The sequence below is a fragment of the Stegodyphus dumicola genome, chromosome 3, assembly GCF_044657685.1.
Source record: "Stegodyphus dumicola isolate Sdum_Otavi_A_Nest chromosome 3, ASM4465768v1".
Classification (NCBI taxonomy): domain Eukaryota; kingdom Metazoa; phylum Arthropoda; class Arachnida; order Araneae; family Eresidae; genus Stegodyphus; species Stegodyphus dumicola.
The window spans coordinates 25,624,142-25,643,125 of NC_140770.1; the positions used below are offsets into that span (position 1 = coordinate 25,624,142).

At 27.7% G+C, this 18,984-nt stretch overlaps 1 protein-coding gene across 3 annotated transcripts in view; it reads right to left on the reverse strand.

Moving 5' to 3' along the window:
* Window positions 1-743: 743 nt before the first annotated feature.
* Window positions 744-18,984, reverse strand: part of rogdi (rogdi atypical leucine zipper) — a 49,970-nt gene continuing 31,729 nt past the window's right edge. Inside the window, exons 8-11 of one of the 3 annotated variants that reach the window (XM_085812654.1) lie at window positions 18,557-18,688; window positions 14,657-14,740; window positions 14,451-14,508; window positions 744-7,665 (exon numbers count right to left, since the gene is read on the reverse strand). In XM_085812654.1, coding sequence (XP_085668780.1) covers window positions 14,467-14,508; window positions 14,657-14,740; window positions 18,557-18,688 — 258 coding nt within the window. In that variant the 3' untranslated portion in view covers window positions 744-7,665; window positions 14,451-14,466. Of the gene's footprint in view, window positions 14,509-14,656; window positions 14,741-18,556; window positions 18,689-18,984 lie in introns of all 3 variants that reach the window. The other 2 variants (XM_085812655.1, XM_085812653.1) reach the window with 2 other exon arrangements.

The following is an 18,984-nucleotide window of genomic DNA, read 5'->3' on the forward strand; positions in this document are numbered from 1 at the left end:
ATTTGACATAATCGAAAGTTCAAGCTTACTTTTATAAAATTGCTCTAACAGTCTGCAAAAAATAATAATTCGGATCCAATTCGAAGATTAAGGAACAACGCAATCTGCAACATTAACTGAAATAGATAATTTTAGCTTAGCTTATCCCGTCCGTTATACATTAAACGTATTTTGCGCACGCGCACACGCAAATTCGCAGCGGTAAAGGTCTTACGCGCATGCGTCGCTTTGAGGTCCGGATTATAGATCATTCCGGATTATGGGTGTCCGAATTAACGACTTTTGACTGTATTTTAATATTAGTGTATAAATCTCTAGCTACTAATTTTATGGCCCACTTCTTATATTTTTCATGCCACTGTCTCCATTGTGAAAAATCATATATGTAAGTATACATAAATTTATGATATATAATTCTAGAATATATTTGTAATGTTTTTAGTTTTATTACATTTTCAAGAAGTATGCAGCAATCTTTGATTGCAAATTTTTAAGTAGCTCTTGAATGAAAAGGCTGACCAACAACATTGACTTAAAAATCTTTCAATCATATTACTTTTAACAAGCCTATTATAAGTCATAGGAATTTATAAAAAGATGCACAGATAATATATAAAAATAAAGATGAATTAAAAAAAACTATAATGACATTCTTATTTAAAAACATCATAAATATTTTCAGTTATTTTACTTAAACTGAAAATATTTTTTAAAAAATTAATTAAAAACTAGCTTACACCTGGGACATGCACTTCTATTTTTATTTAGCTAATTTCACAAAACCTAATTGTTTATCACAAGTAGCATCGTCTTTAAACTTTATGAGTATCAAAAGAAAATCTGTCTATATAATTAAATATGAATATTAAAATTATTGTTAATATGTAAATATAATCGTACAATGAGCACAATTTGATGAAAATGAAAAGAACAGAATTCAATTAAATGCAATAATATATGTAACAACAACATTTACAAGCAGATTAAAATGTGCACGTTCACACAACATAATTGTCATTTTATTTATCACACATCTAATGATTTTACTTAAATATATCGAATGATTTCTTTCACTGACAAATTTGTATCAACATCTTAAATATACATCACAAACATTCTGCATTTCCCATATTATATACATTAATTAAAACATCTACATTAAAAACTATTACTTTTCACACAATAATTGCTGGTCCCTACAGACATACTCTATTTAAAGATAATTTTCTGTTATTAAATCTAGGCACTAGATGCTGTCATCTGACTACCTGTAATATCCATTTGACTACTTGTCAGTTCAACTGAAAAATTACTAACTAAAAGACAAACTGCTTCCTTAAACATTAATCATAAGACTTTTTAATCTAAGCTTAATGACCTAACTTGTCAGTTCAATTAAAAAATTACTAACTAAAAGGCAAAGAGCTTCCTTAAAAATTAATCATAAGACTTTTTTTTCATATTAAAATATAAACAAACTATAAGCTGAATGACCTCCAATTTTATGATCAAACCACATTAGAAATGGTATGCAAATTATTTTTTATAATAAATGCATATTACAAATTATTAAGAGGAAATCACAATGAATAAAATTACATCAGTTAAGCAATGAAAAATTTATAAATTGAATTTAGGAAGTTACATATTTTATGCATGAATAAAAATAAAAATTTTGGCATTTCAGATCTTTAAATTAGTTTAAAAAAATAAAATACTAAGTAAAAATCGAAACTGAGAGATTTTTAAAATTTATTTTACAAAAAATATAGCTTAAAAGCTATTTTAAAGTAGTACCAATGATCAATTATTAAATTTATCTAAATTTCAAAAGAAAATACTACTGACATCCAGTAATTCTTTAAAAAGATATTTGAATCAATTAACATGTATTAAGTCTTTTTAATGACATTTAAAAATGCTCGAGTGCTGCCATACACAGCACAGTTTTATTATAGGCACTTTAAACATTAGATGAAAATATACTAAAAGACAGTTTTTTTTTTTAAATTTTTTTTTAGATGTGTAATTTCTATGGCTTTATGGCTCTATCGCAGTAGATTTTAGGCAGCAAATTAACACCATCTAAAATGTAAAACATTCCCTCAATGATTATATTCTCTCAGATATTAACCTCAGAATGTTCATGCTTAATATTAGTTTTTAAAGACTTTTCACATATTGATCCTTTTTAAGAAGAATTAAACTCCTCAAAGATGTTTAAAAGCAAGATGGCAGGAAATGAAAACTAAATTTTTAAAAGAAATTTTTTTAAACCATAAAACAAATAAAAATGATCAGAAATAAGAAAATAAATTAACATCAATTACATTTACCTACAATATTTACACAAATTATCTCATATAAAAAATTATAAATAATCTGTCAGTTAACTGATGAAAAAATACTTCAAATAAAAATTTACACATTCCAAAGCATACAACACAACTGGAAATTAAAAGAAAGATGTTAAATTTAATTAAAAAATTTCAATGACAGTGCAACTTTTTAATGTATTATTTACATAACTGAAAAATACATTATGCAATAATTGTCCACAAAATACTTTACAAAATAAATACTTCTCCTTTACCAAATAATCAATAGAAATAAAACTGGTTTCATCTTGCAACAATAAAGGGTGTTTACATAAAAAAAATCTTTTTACAAAGATTAATGAAATTTGGCAATCAATAATACTGCTTAAGAAATAAACATGCACTTCATGCTTGATATTTTAATTATAAATGCAATGTTTTCCCACACTGATAAACTAAAAAAAAAAAAAAAAATTCTTCCTAAACTCATAAAATAAAAAATTAACATGGCAGAAGATGAAGTATGTTAATTCTTAAAATATGCTAAAGCTTGATTAAAGCTGAGATCCGAAATGATGGTTTAAATTTAATCAAGATAATCACTCATTTCTCACTGACAAGGCATATGGGCCACCTCAGAATGTCCAAAATTAGTAATGTTTTAAACATTCCTAACACTAATATTAGGTTTAATAGGTATCATGCCTCTTTCCAGTCACCCTTTTAAGTGGGAAAGAATAAGGAATTATTATATTCCTCCATGCATACTCTCATGGTGTTAAAAAGTAAGATATCCAACTAACAACAGCAAGATTTTGGTTTGAATCCCCGCTAATATTTGGTTGTTTCTAGCTTAAAAAAAAAGTTATGGTGTTTAAAATATGAAAATACTTTGATAATGTAATTTATGCACCATTAATAAAAATTTTCATTCGAGAACAATAAGATTAAATAAGCTTAAAATTTTTCAACTAATTTTGAATAGTTAAGAACACAATTTAACAGTAAATTATCAAATTTAGTTCTGACTTTTTAAAATGTGTAGATAAGCAGTGGAATACACAGTTTAATTCCTCTTGAAGAAATCACATAAAGATATTCAAAATCCTGTATTATGCAATTAGTTTCAGAAAAAAATCTGAAGCATGCGAATTCAAGCAGTGCAGAAGAATTATAACTCACTGTCAATCAAAATACCTCTGAGGAAGTCACTGATGCATTAAGGTATAAGAACATCAACGTGTGTCTGAAAATGTGCATTTTCTTGCATATAAACAGCATTGCTAGAACTGATATACAGAAGTTTAAAACAATTTTCTAATCTCATATCTGATCCTAATCCTACATCTAAAGGCTAGTTCTTGAGCATTAGCATGCAATCAAACACATGCACACATCCTCATCTTCAATACTTTCAAATATGTCTCAGCATTTAGTGGTGTCAATACTAGCTAATTCTACTCTATTTAGACTTTCAAGTAAAACATTCAGTTATACAAAAAAAAAAAAAAAAAAAAAAAAAAAAACTAGCAAATGTATGGTTTATAGAAAATGACTTAAGTGAATTTAAAGATATTATAGCAGAGATTGCCAACCTTTTTCTTGCATCTACCTCTTTTCAAAGAATGATTTTCTTCATCGGCATCTTTACATTTTTCTCTATAATATACAACATAACGACAATACAAATAATTAGCATATAAATAACTTGAAGATAACAGAAAGGTAAAAAGGGAGAGAAGTCAATAATGTTGGTTCGGTAACAACTTTTATTTGGAGATATTTCTCTCAAATGACTTTTCCACAACTTCAAGCATTCACAAGTTTTGAAAAAGATTTGTGTTTTAATATCATCCTTCGATGCAATCAACTCTTCTTGTATCACACATCAAGATCAGATATATCACATTTTAGCAGTTGTATGACCTATGCTACTACATTCAAATATATAATGTGTTAGAAGTGAACTTTCTAACACTGGTATTAGGTTGAATAGGTTATCACATTAGAATACTTCAAGGGTTAGAAGTGACACCATTAAAATCCTTTAAATTTTGCAAGTGGCTAGTATATAACAAAATGTCTTCTGAGGAAATATAACCCTTTTCAAATAATGGACAATCACATTAAGTTATCAATATAGTGGAATTCTTTTCAATTCAGTGTTGTTATAAACAAGACAATTTTGGAATGGAAAAATAAAGATAATCATGACATAGCTTTATATTAATAAATAATTATCAATTTAATACATATTTCTGTAATCAATGGGATCTTTATTATGTCTATCAATTGGCAGTACATATTTGGCTATCGACCCTTTGATCATCAGTTGACCCCCTCTTAAAATTTCATTGACAGACCCTGTTGGGAACCCTTGCTCTACAGTATAAAACAGCATAAATTTACAGTTTATGGGATTATTTAATACAGTTAAAAAAGAAATTTGACTAATTAAATACAATCAGAAACATGTTTTACTGGGGGAGGGGGGAATAAGAATTTTATAAAATGCAATTTATTCTTTCTGCTTTCAAACAGCTAACCTCTCAAAAAGTATTTATTCATAAAATAAAATCCTTTCAAATGCACTAATATTTTTATCACTGCTATTATCCTTATATTTGTATTATTTGTACTGAATTTTTGTGTGAACTGTTATAATTAAATACGTTAGAACGGTTCATCAGCTGATTTTGGACACAGAAATGAAGTGGTTTTCAAGTGGAACTGTATTTGATTCTGATGCATCCTCCTCTTGATAACATTATATCAGATTTGACTCTTCCCCTTCTTTTGTATTTTCCCTGGTTTTTGTTATTTTTAGGTTTTAGTATTCCACATTTCTTTAGTTCTTATTTTACATATTTATAGGGTATTTTGAAAGTTATTGGTTCTGATTTTCACTTCTTTTGGGTCTTTGTGCAATTGGTTCTAAGGTTTTTTGTCTATAATACTTTAATTTTTAATTTATCAATTTTATACATAAAATAAAATATCCGAGGACTTTGTTTTTTAAAAAAAAGGCAACTTTATTATCTTCTATCCTCCAAGCCAGGGTTAGCATGTAGTAGACAAAAGAGATGGAAGACATGGTAAGATTGCCATGATGCTATAGATACATGATCACTATATATATATAGACACCTCATAGTTCTTCAACAATCAGCATAACATTAAGAGAAAAATCTCAAAACTCATCTTGCACAATATTTTACATTTATAAAATGAATAATATGAAAAACAAATTTTAATAAATTTAAGTTCTTTATAGAACATGACAGGCAATTTATGTAAAAAGAGAAATCAATATGAAGAGCGATTCCTAGATTTAGTTTTGCTATAAAATTATGAATTTTTATTTAAAATTGTAAACAGTTATGTATATTATAACAATTTCATTATTACAGTATTTCTTTCTATAAATCCTTTCTCTCATCATTTCCTTCACATGGGGTTTCTTGGTAATTTGCAGTGTAGCAAGGCTAAAAATTTGAGAAGCACTGAGCTAGAGAGCAGTTTTTAATTTATATATTTTAGAGTTTTCTGATAGAAAAGATTTACTACCAAATTTCTTATATTATATGCAGTACCTACTGAAGATATGAAATTTAGACTCGTTTTCTCCAAGAAATAATTAGTGGATTCGCTCTTTTCACATACAATGCCTTATATGAAAATAAAGAAATCTTCATAACAATTAATTTTTCTGAGTGAAAATTAACCAAAATATACTTCAACCAAACATTTATCCAGCTCTTCTTATTAAAAAATAAACAAAGTAAATAACATATGTTATACAGTTACATTACATATACCTAAAATTTAACTCTTCAGGCACATATGAAAGACTAACAAATCTTTAAAATAAAGTGCAGTTTGTGCCCCCATGATAACCTGCTTTGTATTTATAATTTACAGCAAGAGAAGTTTTCAAAATGTACACCAAGTGAAAATGGGTCATAAAATAATAAAACACTGTAACTCAAACCTGCACAGTTCAATCTTCTAACAGGAAATAGGAATATGAGAACTTGCACGAGTATATTAAACCTATTCATCTAAATAACAGAAATGAAAAATGGTCAGGTTTGAACCTTTAAATGTATGTCCTTAGTTCTCAAGCTTGAAAATATGATGATGAGCAGTCATGGCTACCTGTAATCAGATTTTAAATAATCTCACATTCTTTCAATACCTACATATGTTACAGAAGGGGGAAAAAATCTTTTCATCTGCATCATCCTTTAAAACATTATCTTACAAAGTACAGTAAAGGTACTGCATTTCTGGAGAGATATGAACTTAACATTTTAAAGATGCAATAGACAAACTTTAGAAGAGAACTCAGCATATTAGACTTAAAAAACCAATATTTAGTTTCTGCAATGCAACGATGCATTGGCATATAATTCCAAGCTATTCAATATATTTGGTAAGTTTTCCCTTTATTTTCTTTTATATGCACATTTTATGTGACTTCTGAAGTATCCTGTGGCTTAAAGTTAACAGGATAGACAAAAACTGAGGTTATTTTCGGATTCAGAGGCCAAAAGCTAGTCAAAATCAAGCGAACAATGAAATTGCTGTTCTCGAGTGACTTGTGGAATTTGCCAGCAATGGAAGAAATTGCAGTAAAATTTCTGTAAGTATATAGAATTTTTCTGAAAAATATTTAAAGGGAACAATGAGGAAATACATTTCCCAGATAGCCTGCTGCCGAGGGTTGTTCAAAGCCAAGTCTTTGCAATTCTCTATTTTTTTTAAAGCAAAAACAGATTGTTGTGTATTTTGGGAAAAGAATAGTGCAAAAAAAAAAAAAAAAAAAAAAAAAAAAAAAAAAAAATACAGAAATATTTGAGGAAGAATTTAAGTGTTTTATTTTTTAATGCATCACGTAATCCTTATTTAATAACTCAAATTTGTATTTTAAATTGCTAATTCTTTTTATATGATGATAATGTTTACCGACTTTAGATAAATACCAACGATTTTGGAATCTTTCTATAGAAAAAAAAGATTCAACCCCCCAAATTGCACCAAGGTTTTGTGTTAATATTTCAGTACCATAAGTTTTGACAAACCAAATAATTGAACTGAATACAGCTTTAGGCTCTAAGCAATAAATTCTTAAATTAATCAAAACTGCAATACTATAACAAATTTACAAATAGCAGAATACCAAGAGACAAGGAAAACTCTTTATTCCACTTCACAATCTTATTCTTGGTAGTACATAATGCTTTTATGATTTTCTTCATATGCAATATCAATATGAGACAGTTTTCTTTGGAAAATCTTCATGGGGGCAACTTTTTCCATATGCAGACAGCCCTTGTCTGCTTCACTATAATCAAATAATTCAGCTCTTTAACAAAATCTGCAGCCATAAATTTTTAAAATCTAACTGAAAAAAATTTAGCAAGTTCTGATGATATGTTCTAAATCATTCTAGAAATTGATAATGAAGACATACTTTAAATGAAAAAAAGGATAGTTTAAAAACTGACTTAAATGTATTCAGGGGTATTTACTTTCTATTTCAAAGAAAGGATGGAAAATTAATTTATTACGATTTTAGCATAAAATCTAATTTGCTGTAATATGTATGTATTAATTATGCTAAACCTTAAATGTTAACTATTGATAAATTTAGCTTATAGTTTGTCTTAAATTATTATTACTCCTGTTAAAAATTTGCAAATTACAATTGAAATATCACTTATAATAAAATTTCCCCCATTATTAAGAACATGTAAAAGTGAATCTCAAATTACATACAGCAAATGAAGTACCAGATATTTTATTAATCTGACTGTTAATCATCATTTATTAAATAATGCAGGGCACATATTTTTTCCATGTTATGATATGACATAATTTTTAACTTTGTATGGCAAAATTATGAACAATAGTTTTGCCTCTGAAACATAAGTAACCTTACCACAAAACTACATAAATTAATAAAAACTTTAACTGGTAAGATATAAAAATTAATTACATTCAGTCAAAATGTATGAATGATTTTTTAAATTTTTTTATGCAAATTTTAATAAAAAATATAAAAATTAATTGCTGAAATCTTTTTTAAACATTTATAACTATGAAAATTAAGTTTCTAGATATATACATAGAGGTACTCACATATTCTTTAATCAATGTAAATTAAGAATGTTCATTTCTAAAAAAAGATTAAGTAGAAAACAACAACATATTAAACTGAATACCTAATGTTAACCAGATGAAATGAATTGTAGCTGCACTGTGAAAAGAATATAATTGCACACTTAAAATTATAAATTAAAAAATTACACTTAAAAATATAAATTTTCCATCCTATTTGAAAATTCTGATGAGTCATAAATTATTTGAATTAAATCTGAATTATAAAAAATTTCTTCTCAAATTATAGTTTCATTATATGCAATATTTCCTTTAGTCAATTTACTCATTTCTCTAGGAATTCTTGGGGGAAGAATTGGCATGCCAAGTAAAACTTTCTATAAGAAAACTGGTGATAATTGGCATAGATTTTATTTTATTAGAAATGCCTTTAGTAATTCACTAGTATTCCCTTCTTCAGCCATACCTAAATGAAAGACAAGTACCACAAACAGAAAAAGAGATTAGTGAATTTCAAGAACTTGTTATCAGCTAATCATAATGCCCTTTATCTTTCTCTATTAACCAGCAGTAATTCATATTAGCATCAATAATAACTACTGGTTTTAATTAACAATAAAAGTGTTATATCTATCAAACCAGAATTTTCTGCCATGAGCATACATTCTTTACATACAGGTACAAAATAGAAATATTTATATTCTAACAAACAAAAAATTATGTTGGAAATCCTGATTTCTTTCAGTCACTCAGAAGCTTCTTTGATTTTTCTATTGGCATGACAATCTAGGATGGGCCTTTCTTAGATCCCTCTTCCACTTTGTTCTCTATTTGGTGAGAGTTTTCAGTTAATAATTTTAATAATATTAACTTGGTATCATTGCATTCTAATCATCACGCCTCTCCTATTTTTGGCTCTATTTTTTCATTGGTTTATAAATGAAAATCTTACATATTAAAGATGAATTCATTAATTATAAACTAAATATACATTTATGCCCTCTCCATTCTTAAAAGAGTCTTTATTCTTCTAAGTCTCTATCTTAAAAAGACTTAATGAGATTTTTAGTTTTGAAATAATTAGATTATTCAGATTCTATTAATCATTTGAATGAAAATCAAAAATAGACTGCTATGAAGAGAATGAGTAGAGCTTTTAGTCCAAGACCCTGAAAGCACAGTATTTTTTTTTTTTTTTTTTTTTGGTAACATGTTTTTAATTTTAGCATCTAATGATTTTAATTTTGATTAATTTTGAAGGTAATTTGATACGAAGAATTGAAGCATATTAATTCATAACTTATTAAAATCTCTGCATTATATAATTTTGATCTGTTGAAATACAGATTAAATGCTTGAACTGAAATTACCATAAAATTAATATCCACATATTTTCCATATTTTAAGTCATTCTTAGAATTCTTTTCTTCAAATATCCAATATTAAAAAAATTCCATCTATTTTTAATTGCACAAATAATTACTACTTCATTTCTATGTTAAAATAGCTAACTAAATTACACAAATTCTATAACTATTCACTACTCTAGGAATAAATGCACAGTTTAATAATCTCTAGCATGGTCCACATCACTAGTCAAGCCCTTATGTTAATTTTAGATTAATGCTTTACTATCATTTAACAGAGACATAATGATGGCTTTGAAATTCTGGTATCTGTGCAGAATTATAACCAATATCACTATTTCTAGATTTAAGGCCACTTTAGAGAATCCAATTTCTTGTCCAACAAACTGAGCATCTAGAAATTGCAGAAAATTTTCATTTATGCTTTTCACTTTGTTGATCCAAGAAGTTTCAATTATTTTGATACAGCTTGACATATACAATATAAATTATTTCAGATGTGTAATTTGAAGTCATAATGAAAAAAATTTATATTTACATGCTAAGTTCCATTTAATACTCTACTTAAGAATTTCTTCTTCCAAAACAAAAAGAGTTATTATTATATCACCCTCATAAATTCAGCAATTTCTTTGCTCATTTGACATTAAAACCTTATAATTAGGTCTTTTTTATATCATTAAAAAACTTTCAATTAAAAAAGCTTGATGAATTTCAAGAACAAACTAGTGTAAATTATTTTAGAATGATTTTCTTTGCAGAAAAGAGGACCTTTTTTTAAATATATTGTTGAAAAATCTTAGAATTAAAAATAATTATCCTTATTTATGAGAAAAAGGTATGATAAGGAAAGCCAAGCTCATTAATGACCCAAATTATTATGTGCTCAGTAAGTTAGTTTTATAAATTAATATGCAAGTTTCTTGTACTCTCTGATGACCTGCACCCCTACAAAGAAAGTCCACCCCACTGTTCTCTAATTTTCTCCAAAATAATTCCAACTAGGATTATAACACTTTGCTTGTAGTTTTTTACACTGCATTTCTAAAGTTCCTAAAGTTCAGTTTTTAGGAAGCACAATGATACAGAATGAAAATTTTCATGTTGTCTATTGTTGAGACAAAAACCAAATTTCTGAAGGAATACAACATTATCTTACTCCTTAGCCAGTGAACTTCACACTGCCATTATAATGCATTACAAGGAAAAAAAGAAGAGTGCGCATGGTGGAGGGGACAATTGATCAGAAAACGAAGTCTAAATAGCTTGCTTAAAGCATAAAAATTCCCATGTACTCATACACGTCTATATGCATGCTAGGGTTGTGTTGTGTTGGCTAGTGTCACAAAAAGAAAAGAAAAAAAAACTTTAAATCATAGCAGTTCTAATAAATGTTTAAACTGAGGTCAAGGATCATCAAAAAAATATTTTTTTTAAATAAAATTAAACATATTTAATAATTTTTTATATAATAAATCTGAGAAACAATATAAGTTATGTACAAATTTAAGAAAATGTTTAATATAATTATTAAACAACATTATTTACATATTCAATTCACATTTAGGTAAGAAAGGCTTTCTTTCAACAAGAAAAAAAGATTTGAGTCACATTTCTGCCTGAAACTTTTCTTAATAAAACTACAGCCTTCTTTTAACAAGAAAAAAAGATTTGAGTCACATTTCTACCTGAAACTTTTCTTAATAAAACTATGTGCAAAAAAGGGACAATAGAGTGAGGAAAATATCAAATTCAAACTCAAAGGAGGTATGCACGTTTTTTCCTTTCTCCTGTTTAGGAAATAAATGTTAGAAAACCCGAATATTTTTTTTGAACTTCCCTCTCCTTCCAAAAAATTAATCCACTTACATTACAAACATGCATACATACATATATATGTGTGTATATACAAATATCAATATATATATAAGATCTATAAATTAATCTCAATAAAATAAATAAGTATTCAGGACAAAAAATAATCATTAACAGTACATTTTAATATTCTAAACCATGAAATAAGCAGTTATAACATTTTAGTTCTTTATTTCAACATAAAATAGTTCTTTTCATCCTTCATTTTAGTTCTTTATTTCTAGTCAAAACAGTTTTTCATTTCAACTTATTATTTAATTCCAACAGTTATTTAACTGAACTCTCAATTAAATTCAGATCTTCTAATTACCTTCCAAATTATCTAAACCATATGTTACACATATCCAATGATATCTTTAATCAAATACATACACATGCACCTTTAAACATACCCAAGCTATATAAGGTAGCATATCACAAGGAAAAGGATTTAGGTAGAAAGTGTAAAATGAAAAAAATATGTTTACCTCATAGGGTTTTGAGATATTCATGGGGAAAGTAAAGAAACATTTGGATGGCTGGAAAGTTAAAAACTGCCATAATTTATCACTAAATTAATAAATTTTGTCCTTAAGGAGGAATACTAAAGAAGAAATTATAATAGCAAAAGAAATAAAATAATTTTAACAACAGCTTTTTTTTAACTACAAAACTGAAAGGAGGTAAAATATTATATCCCAATACATAATTTGGAAATATTACTTTTGTGTTAGTGCTGCCTAGATGGTATAATGGGTAGGGAAGCATACTGTGGTACCAATGGGCCTAGTTTAAATTGTTGTCTGTCCCTTCATAGGAGGTAATGGTAAAAAAAAATGTATTGTTAAGAAGGAAAACTTCACAGCACCAGAAGTGGCTCCCTTCGAAGAAAAAGGGAAATGCACATGCATGCGTGAAATCTTTGTTGCCAAAAAGCACCTAAGTTCAAAGCTTATGTCAAAGTTCGAACAGGTTCAATGGTCAGGTTTATCAAGAGTTTAAAGCTGTATGACTCAATTTTCCCCCCTTCATATTGACGGATATAAAATCAGATATTAAACTGAGATATGGATAATGCAAGTTCAATAGCCATTGAAAGTAAAACTTCACTTGATTTTCTTATTCATCTTAACCCGTGTTCCTCAATTTACTGTACACTTTGAGAAGGAGGAAAATCTTGGCCAGGTCCGGTACACCACAGAGGGGGGAATTCTCGCCAACAGGTTCTGTTGCCAAATCCCTTGGCGAATTTTCTCTCTGCTTTCTAGTGGCGTAAAAGACAAATTGGTTTACATTACGTCTATGAAGCCTTTTCTTCTTTACATAGATGTTCTTTGGAAATGGTGGCTGACAAATTAGGTGCATCCACAATAAAACCTAAGTCAGCTAAGTGCCCGCAAATGGGGAAAAAACAACTTTTGCATTAGTTTTTACTATACCACCTTAAAAGTAGTATTTTTAAGATTAAGGAAAAAAATAAAAAATATTTTATTAGAAATCCAAAATATTTTGTATGCCTAAGCATTTTTAAGACTATCAATATATGGACAATAATTAATTATACAGCTAAAACATTTGCTGCATTATTATAACCATCATAAAAATTGCTACCTGATTAATACCATTTACTATTTCTTCATTTTAATAAATAATGCTAAAAATTCAGCAAATATATAGCATATACTACTCTATCCTCCCTAAAAAGGACTAACTGAGAAAAAAAAAAATATTTGCAAATCTTTTATTTTATAAACATGAAATTTTCCTTTAATATTACATATTTAAAAACAAACTCTGGTCTCAGTTGCACATGATAATTAAATCAACAAAATTGCTTTAAAACAGGCTAAAATAATTGTTTTCATTTTTTTAACAGAGATCTTAGCTTCAGAAACATATTATCTTCTGGACATTATTGGCATACTACTCTTTTATATTAATCTTCAAATGCTTCAGTCAAGTAATGTGTCACACATATATGTATATTATGATTGTAATTTCAACGTCATATAAAAATTACAGATGCCAATTTATAAAAAATACCTTTAGGTAACAGGAAATATTCATTAAAAGAAGGAGTTGCAAAATTCTAAGAACCATACTTTTTTTTTTAATACATACAAGATTTCTAGTTTAGCAGCGGACATGCATTAGTAATCGAATGCTTAACAACAAAAAATAAACTAACATGTCACTCAAGGTAAGATATTACTATAAAAATCCATATAATTGATTTATTTATTTCTTAAAAAGTTATAATTTTTTTATGACCATATGAAATGTTTATGCCCCCCAAAAAGTAATTCTTTTCTAATGGAGAAAAATTTGGATTAAAAAAAAAAAAAAAAAGAAAGAGAGGAGAATATCTGTTCTCCCCCCCAAAGAAAAAAAAAAAAATTATAAGAAATACAAGATTGGTTACATATATACACACACACTGAACTCAATTGTTTTCGCAGTGATATAGAACAAAAATGTTATCTTGGAGTAAGAAATTAGGTCAATGTTTAACATATGAAATTACATTAGTACCAACAATATTTTATAACACAAAATGCACAGCAAAAGTTATAAAACACAGTACATCAAAACAATATGTTGCAATTAATACATACTATCAACACTGCATAAGACTAACATATTGCACAGTTAGTACAAACTAGCATCTCAAAACTACCACTCACAGTTTTTTAGTTACAAAACTCCAATTTTTAAGGCATTGTTACCTTTCAACAATACAATCAAACATATATTTAATCTTAACAAAAATCATAAACTTGTAACATACACATGAAGTACATTTATTATATCATATTCATTTCTTTGTACTGAGCAAACACAGCAATCTGAAAAAATAAATAAATAAAATAAAAACAAATGCACTTTAAATTGGCTGAGCTTTAAATAATATTAATGTGAATGCACAAGCTAACAAAAAACACTACAAAGCTCTGTTTTTACTAAACAAAGAATGTAGGGTTAAAAAAAAATTACTTTATCTTTCAGCTGTTGACACAACTGCAATGATACAGTGAACAGAACTAAAACTTCACTTAGCCAAGGAACAGATGACTCAGCCTAAGAAATAAAAGAATGTTTTAAAATTTATCTGATAGTTCATTATTATTATGGCCTCTTATTATCAATAAATTACTAGCATATTTCACAAACTGTCACCAAATGGCCAGTAATCTTTACCATCTCTTTCATTCCTTGGTAAATCAAAAACTTTTACTATATTTTTTTTGGGGGGGGGGGAGAAAAAGGGACATTAAATATGACAGAAATGCAATAATAACATGTAGCAACTTAGGTGTCCTCTTACACCAGGTGGATTTAAACTGGCCGCAATCAGGACTGTCGGTCGTTTGACAACATTTTGTGACATATGTTTGCAATTTATCAATAACTTTTGTGCAATTCAGTAATGAGGGCTGTAATAATAATAAAAAAAAAGTATCATTTACTTGTATTATCATTGTAGGGTATTTAAAAATTTTTTAAAAATGAAACTATTAGAAATTCAGTTAGCTAAAAGTCAGCTTCATAAAGAAATAATTTAAACTTATCAGCTATTTACGCCACAAGGCTAACAACTTTAATCTAGAGAAAAATACTTTGAAAACACTATTAAAAAAATTAGGTATTGCCCATTCCATTTATTAGTTACATGAGACATCACACACTCCGAAAATTTTACCAAATTTAAAAAATAATAAACTATGCTAAAATATTACAAACATTAAATTACTGTATATTCTTTTATGACCATTAAACTTGTTTTCATGTAGATAAGTTCCAAACTTACAAATGAAATTACATCTGATAATTTATAAAACAAAAGCACATATTAAAAACTGAAATATGATGACCATTTCCTTTAGATAGAGAAAAGCCCCACCCTTTTTTTTAAAAGCAAGGGAGGAAGATGAAAAACTAATTAAAAAAAAAAAAAAAAAACTGAATTTTTTTTAATTATACATTTTTTGTTGCAACTCACAGAATCTGATTAAATAGTTTTTCTATGATTTTAAACACCCCTAACCAAATTCTCCTCTTCCTGGAAATAAATAAATAAATAAATAAATAAATAAAAATAATAAAAAAATAAAAATAACAACAACAACAAAAAATAAATAAATAAATAAAATAAAAGAAGAAGAAGAGAGTAAAATTTCCGAAATTTAACCTACTAATGCATTTTCATTATCAGAATGTTACTGCTTGTAAAGAATTGAAAATACCTTACAAAAGCAAATATAAGGATTCCTGTTGATTTTGCCAAGAGCAGTGCTTCTTAATCTTTTTGATAAGTGGAACCCACTTTAATGTCCACTTTTATTGTAGAATCCCTAGTTTGCTTCAATATTATGGTTTTAATGTAATATTCTGTAAACAGATTATTTCTAGCAAGAATGGCAATTACTTCAAATAATATTTATTTGTTTCAAAACATAATTTCAAAATTAACCCAAAAGTTCTTAAAATACTGTATTCAAACAAGACTTTTAAATTTTAATGAGATGAGTAGTACTGCTTTTTATTATCGGAAATGTACTTAATATTAGGTTTTATGGGTGAAAGTCGAATTCTCTTGTCAGGTTCAGAATCAAGTTTATTGCAATACGGTAAAAGTCCAGAAATCTGCAAAGCTTGGGAGCAGAGGTTGTGCGGATTTCAGGACAGAAAAGATAAATCGTAATATTCGCACTAAAAGTACAAAATTCATTATTACAATAATTTATTATATGCATTAAATTATTATTACATACATAAATTGATTATATTATATGTACAAGACAGCATCGAGGTTTGCCGATTTCGCCTCATGCAAAGATTTCCGGTTTCGGATTCCAGTGTTAGAATCACTGTTGCTATAAAATTTCAACAGCTTTTCTTTATTTTTCTGTATATCATACACAGTTCGTGTCACAATTCCATATGATTCTGATATAAACCGAGGAATAGCACCTGCCTCTATCTTTTGCAGAATTTCCACTTTTTGCATTACCGTCAATGCAACGTGTTTACGTTTATTAATGTTGCAAACAGTAAAATCATGAGTATGTTTCTTATCTGTCACTGTATTAAAAAGCCCTGAAATTTAAAGTATTCTTAATTTATCCACAAAATATCCAGATAAAAAAAAAGTGGCAGCACTAAACAATCTCATGAAATAACAAAGCTCAGAAAATAGACAAACATGAATCATGAACTTGAAAGAAGAGTTGAGTGAATTGTCTGCTTTTTTACCTTGATGCAGATTGGAGGGGGAAAAAATACTTTTATCATGATGTCAATAATTTGGAATTTCCGTAATGACTTATTATTATTCGCTAATTATGACGTCATTATTTGTTAAGTATTTTTTCTTCGATATTTCGTATTCCATTTGCAGTTTCCTGAAGCTATAAACTGAATGTTTATATTTTGAGAGGCAACGCAGATTTTAAGAGTTGGCGGATTTCAGGTAAGCGAATTTTTGGTATTTGACTGTATTTACTTTTTGTTGACACACACAGCTGAGAACACTTTTTCACATAGTTGCAAATGGTTAAAGTGCCCAGATGGCCTTTTTGACAAGTTAGGATACTCCTGTTTTAAACTGCATCAGAATTAAATTAATTTAAATTTTTCTAAATGTTGAATCAGATTCATTTAAATAAAATTTCCATCATCCTTCTGCTAATATGGTCGAAAGTCATGCATTGACAAAAGATGGGTTTTTAACCCACAGTCTACTAGGAAAACAGCAATTGAAAACTTCACTTAAACCTTTCAGGTGCTGAATAATTTCTTTACCGCTCTTGCTCAGCTCAGAGTCCACCAGTCTGTCTTATACTCACTCCTGTTAACCCATTCTTTCCTCCCCAGTCTTTTTTACTTTATTATTAAGCATTCTTTGTACTTATGCCATATACAGTTCAACAACAAAATTTTTAAATGCAGCATAGCAGCATATGTTTAGAATTCCTAACGCATTGATAAGTGTTGGCATACATTTTTATATTTTCTTCATTCTTTTGTCAATTCACCATATCAGTAAGATGGCTTACAAAAAAATTTTTTTTGGCTTTAATTAATTAAGTAATTACTAACTTTTTAAGTGTTAGCTTTGTTTATTCAATGTCCTTGTACTTATGCCACATAAAATTCAATACTTTATCACAAAAAAATTAAAAAAGTCATATCTTTAGAATTCCTGATAAACAGTCTCCTGTGCTGGAGATAAAAATGTTTTATTCTGTACAGTGTTCCCACTGCTTGCTTTCCCATCATTGGGTTTGTTAATCCAAAATTTATTAAAGTTTTATAAAATATGAAATAAATAATAGAAGAAATTTGGAAATTCTAAATTTGGGCTTCCAAGTGCATATGTTCAGTTGGAAAACTATGTTATTCAATATTTGATAGCTCTAAATGCCAATATTCTTTCACAATGTGAGGAACATACAGATTCTTCATTATGTAATTTCTTTAAAAATAATACAGGGCCATAATATTCAGTTGCAACAATTTGAAAAGTGATATGCCATTTATAGTGAGCCAATGCAAAATCCCATTTTGAGATTCACAGCCATTTTTTGAGTATATATATATATATATATATAAAGAAAGAAAAAGGGAGAGCAAGAAAGAGACTATAACGCAAGAAGACATAAAAAACTAGTATTACATTTTTGAAATTTGCTGTCAGAAAACATGCATCATTTCTAAATTAACAGCATATAGTGCTTTTGGAAATGAGTAAAGAATAACAACTGAAGATAAAATAACCATTAAATAAGAGATGATAATATCATGATAATCATAGATATAATTAAGAACATATTATATAGATATATTTAATACAAAAATTATCAAGTAGACCAAAGGCACTAAAATTTTACCAACCTGAAAGACATCAAATTTAAGTGGTCCCTGAGCTTCTTTGGATAAAATATGATATACAGCAAATACTAGTTTATGAGACTGCACATAAAAACTTATAGCTAAGTCTCCTGGCAGTGGAGGTTGAAGAGATTTCTGAAATATATATAATGAATAGTATAACTCAGTAATTTGCTACACAACACTGTTACTGTTTTATTATCAACTTTCTTGTTTCATACGTATATTATACTTAAAAAAATATAGCATTTTGTCTTAATTTTCTTGATGAATTTCCAAAGGCATGAGCTAACTATTACAAATAAAGGTACTCCCTTTAAGGTCCTCTATAACTGTATGAGGTTACAGAAAAACCGCTATGCTGAAAAAGTGTTTTCTTTGCAAACAGGCAATTAATTATTTGTTAAGAATAACGTATAAGATAAAAAAAA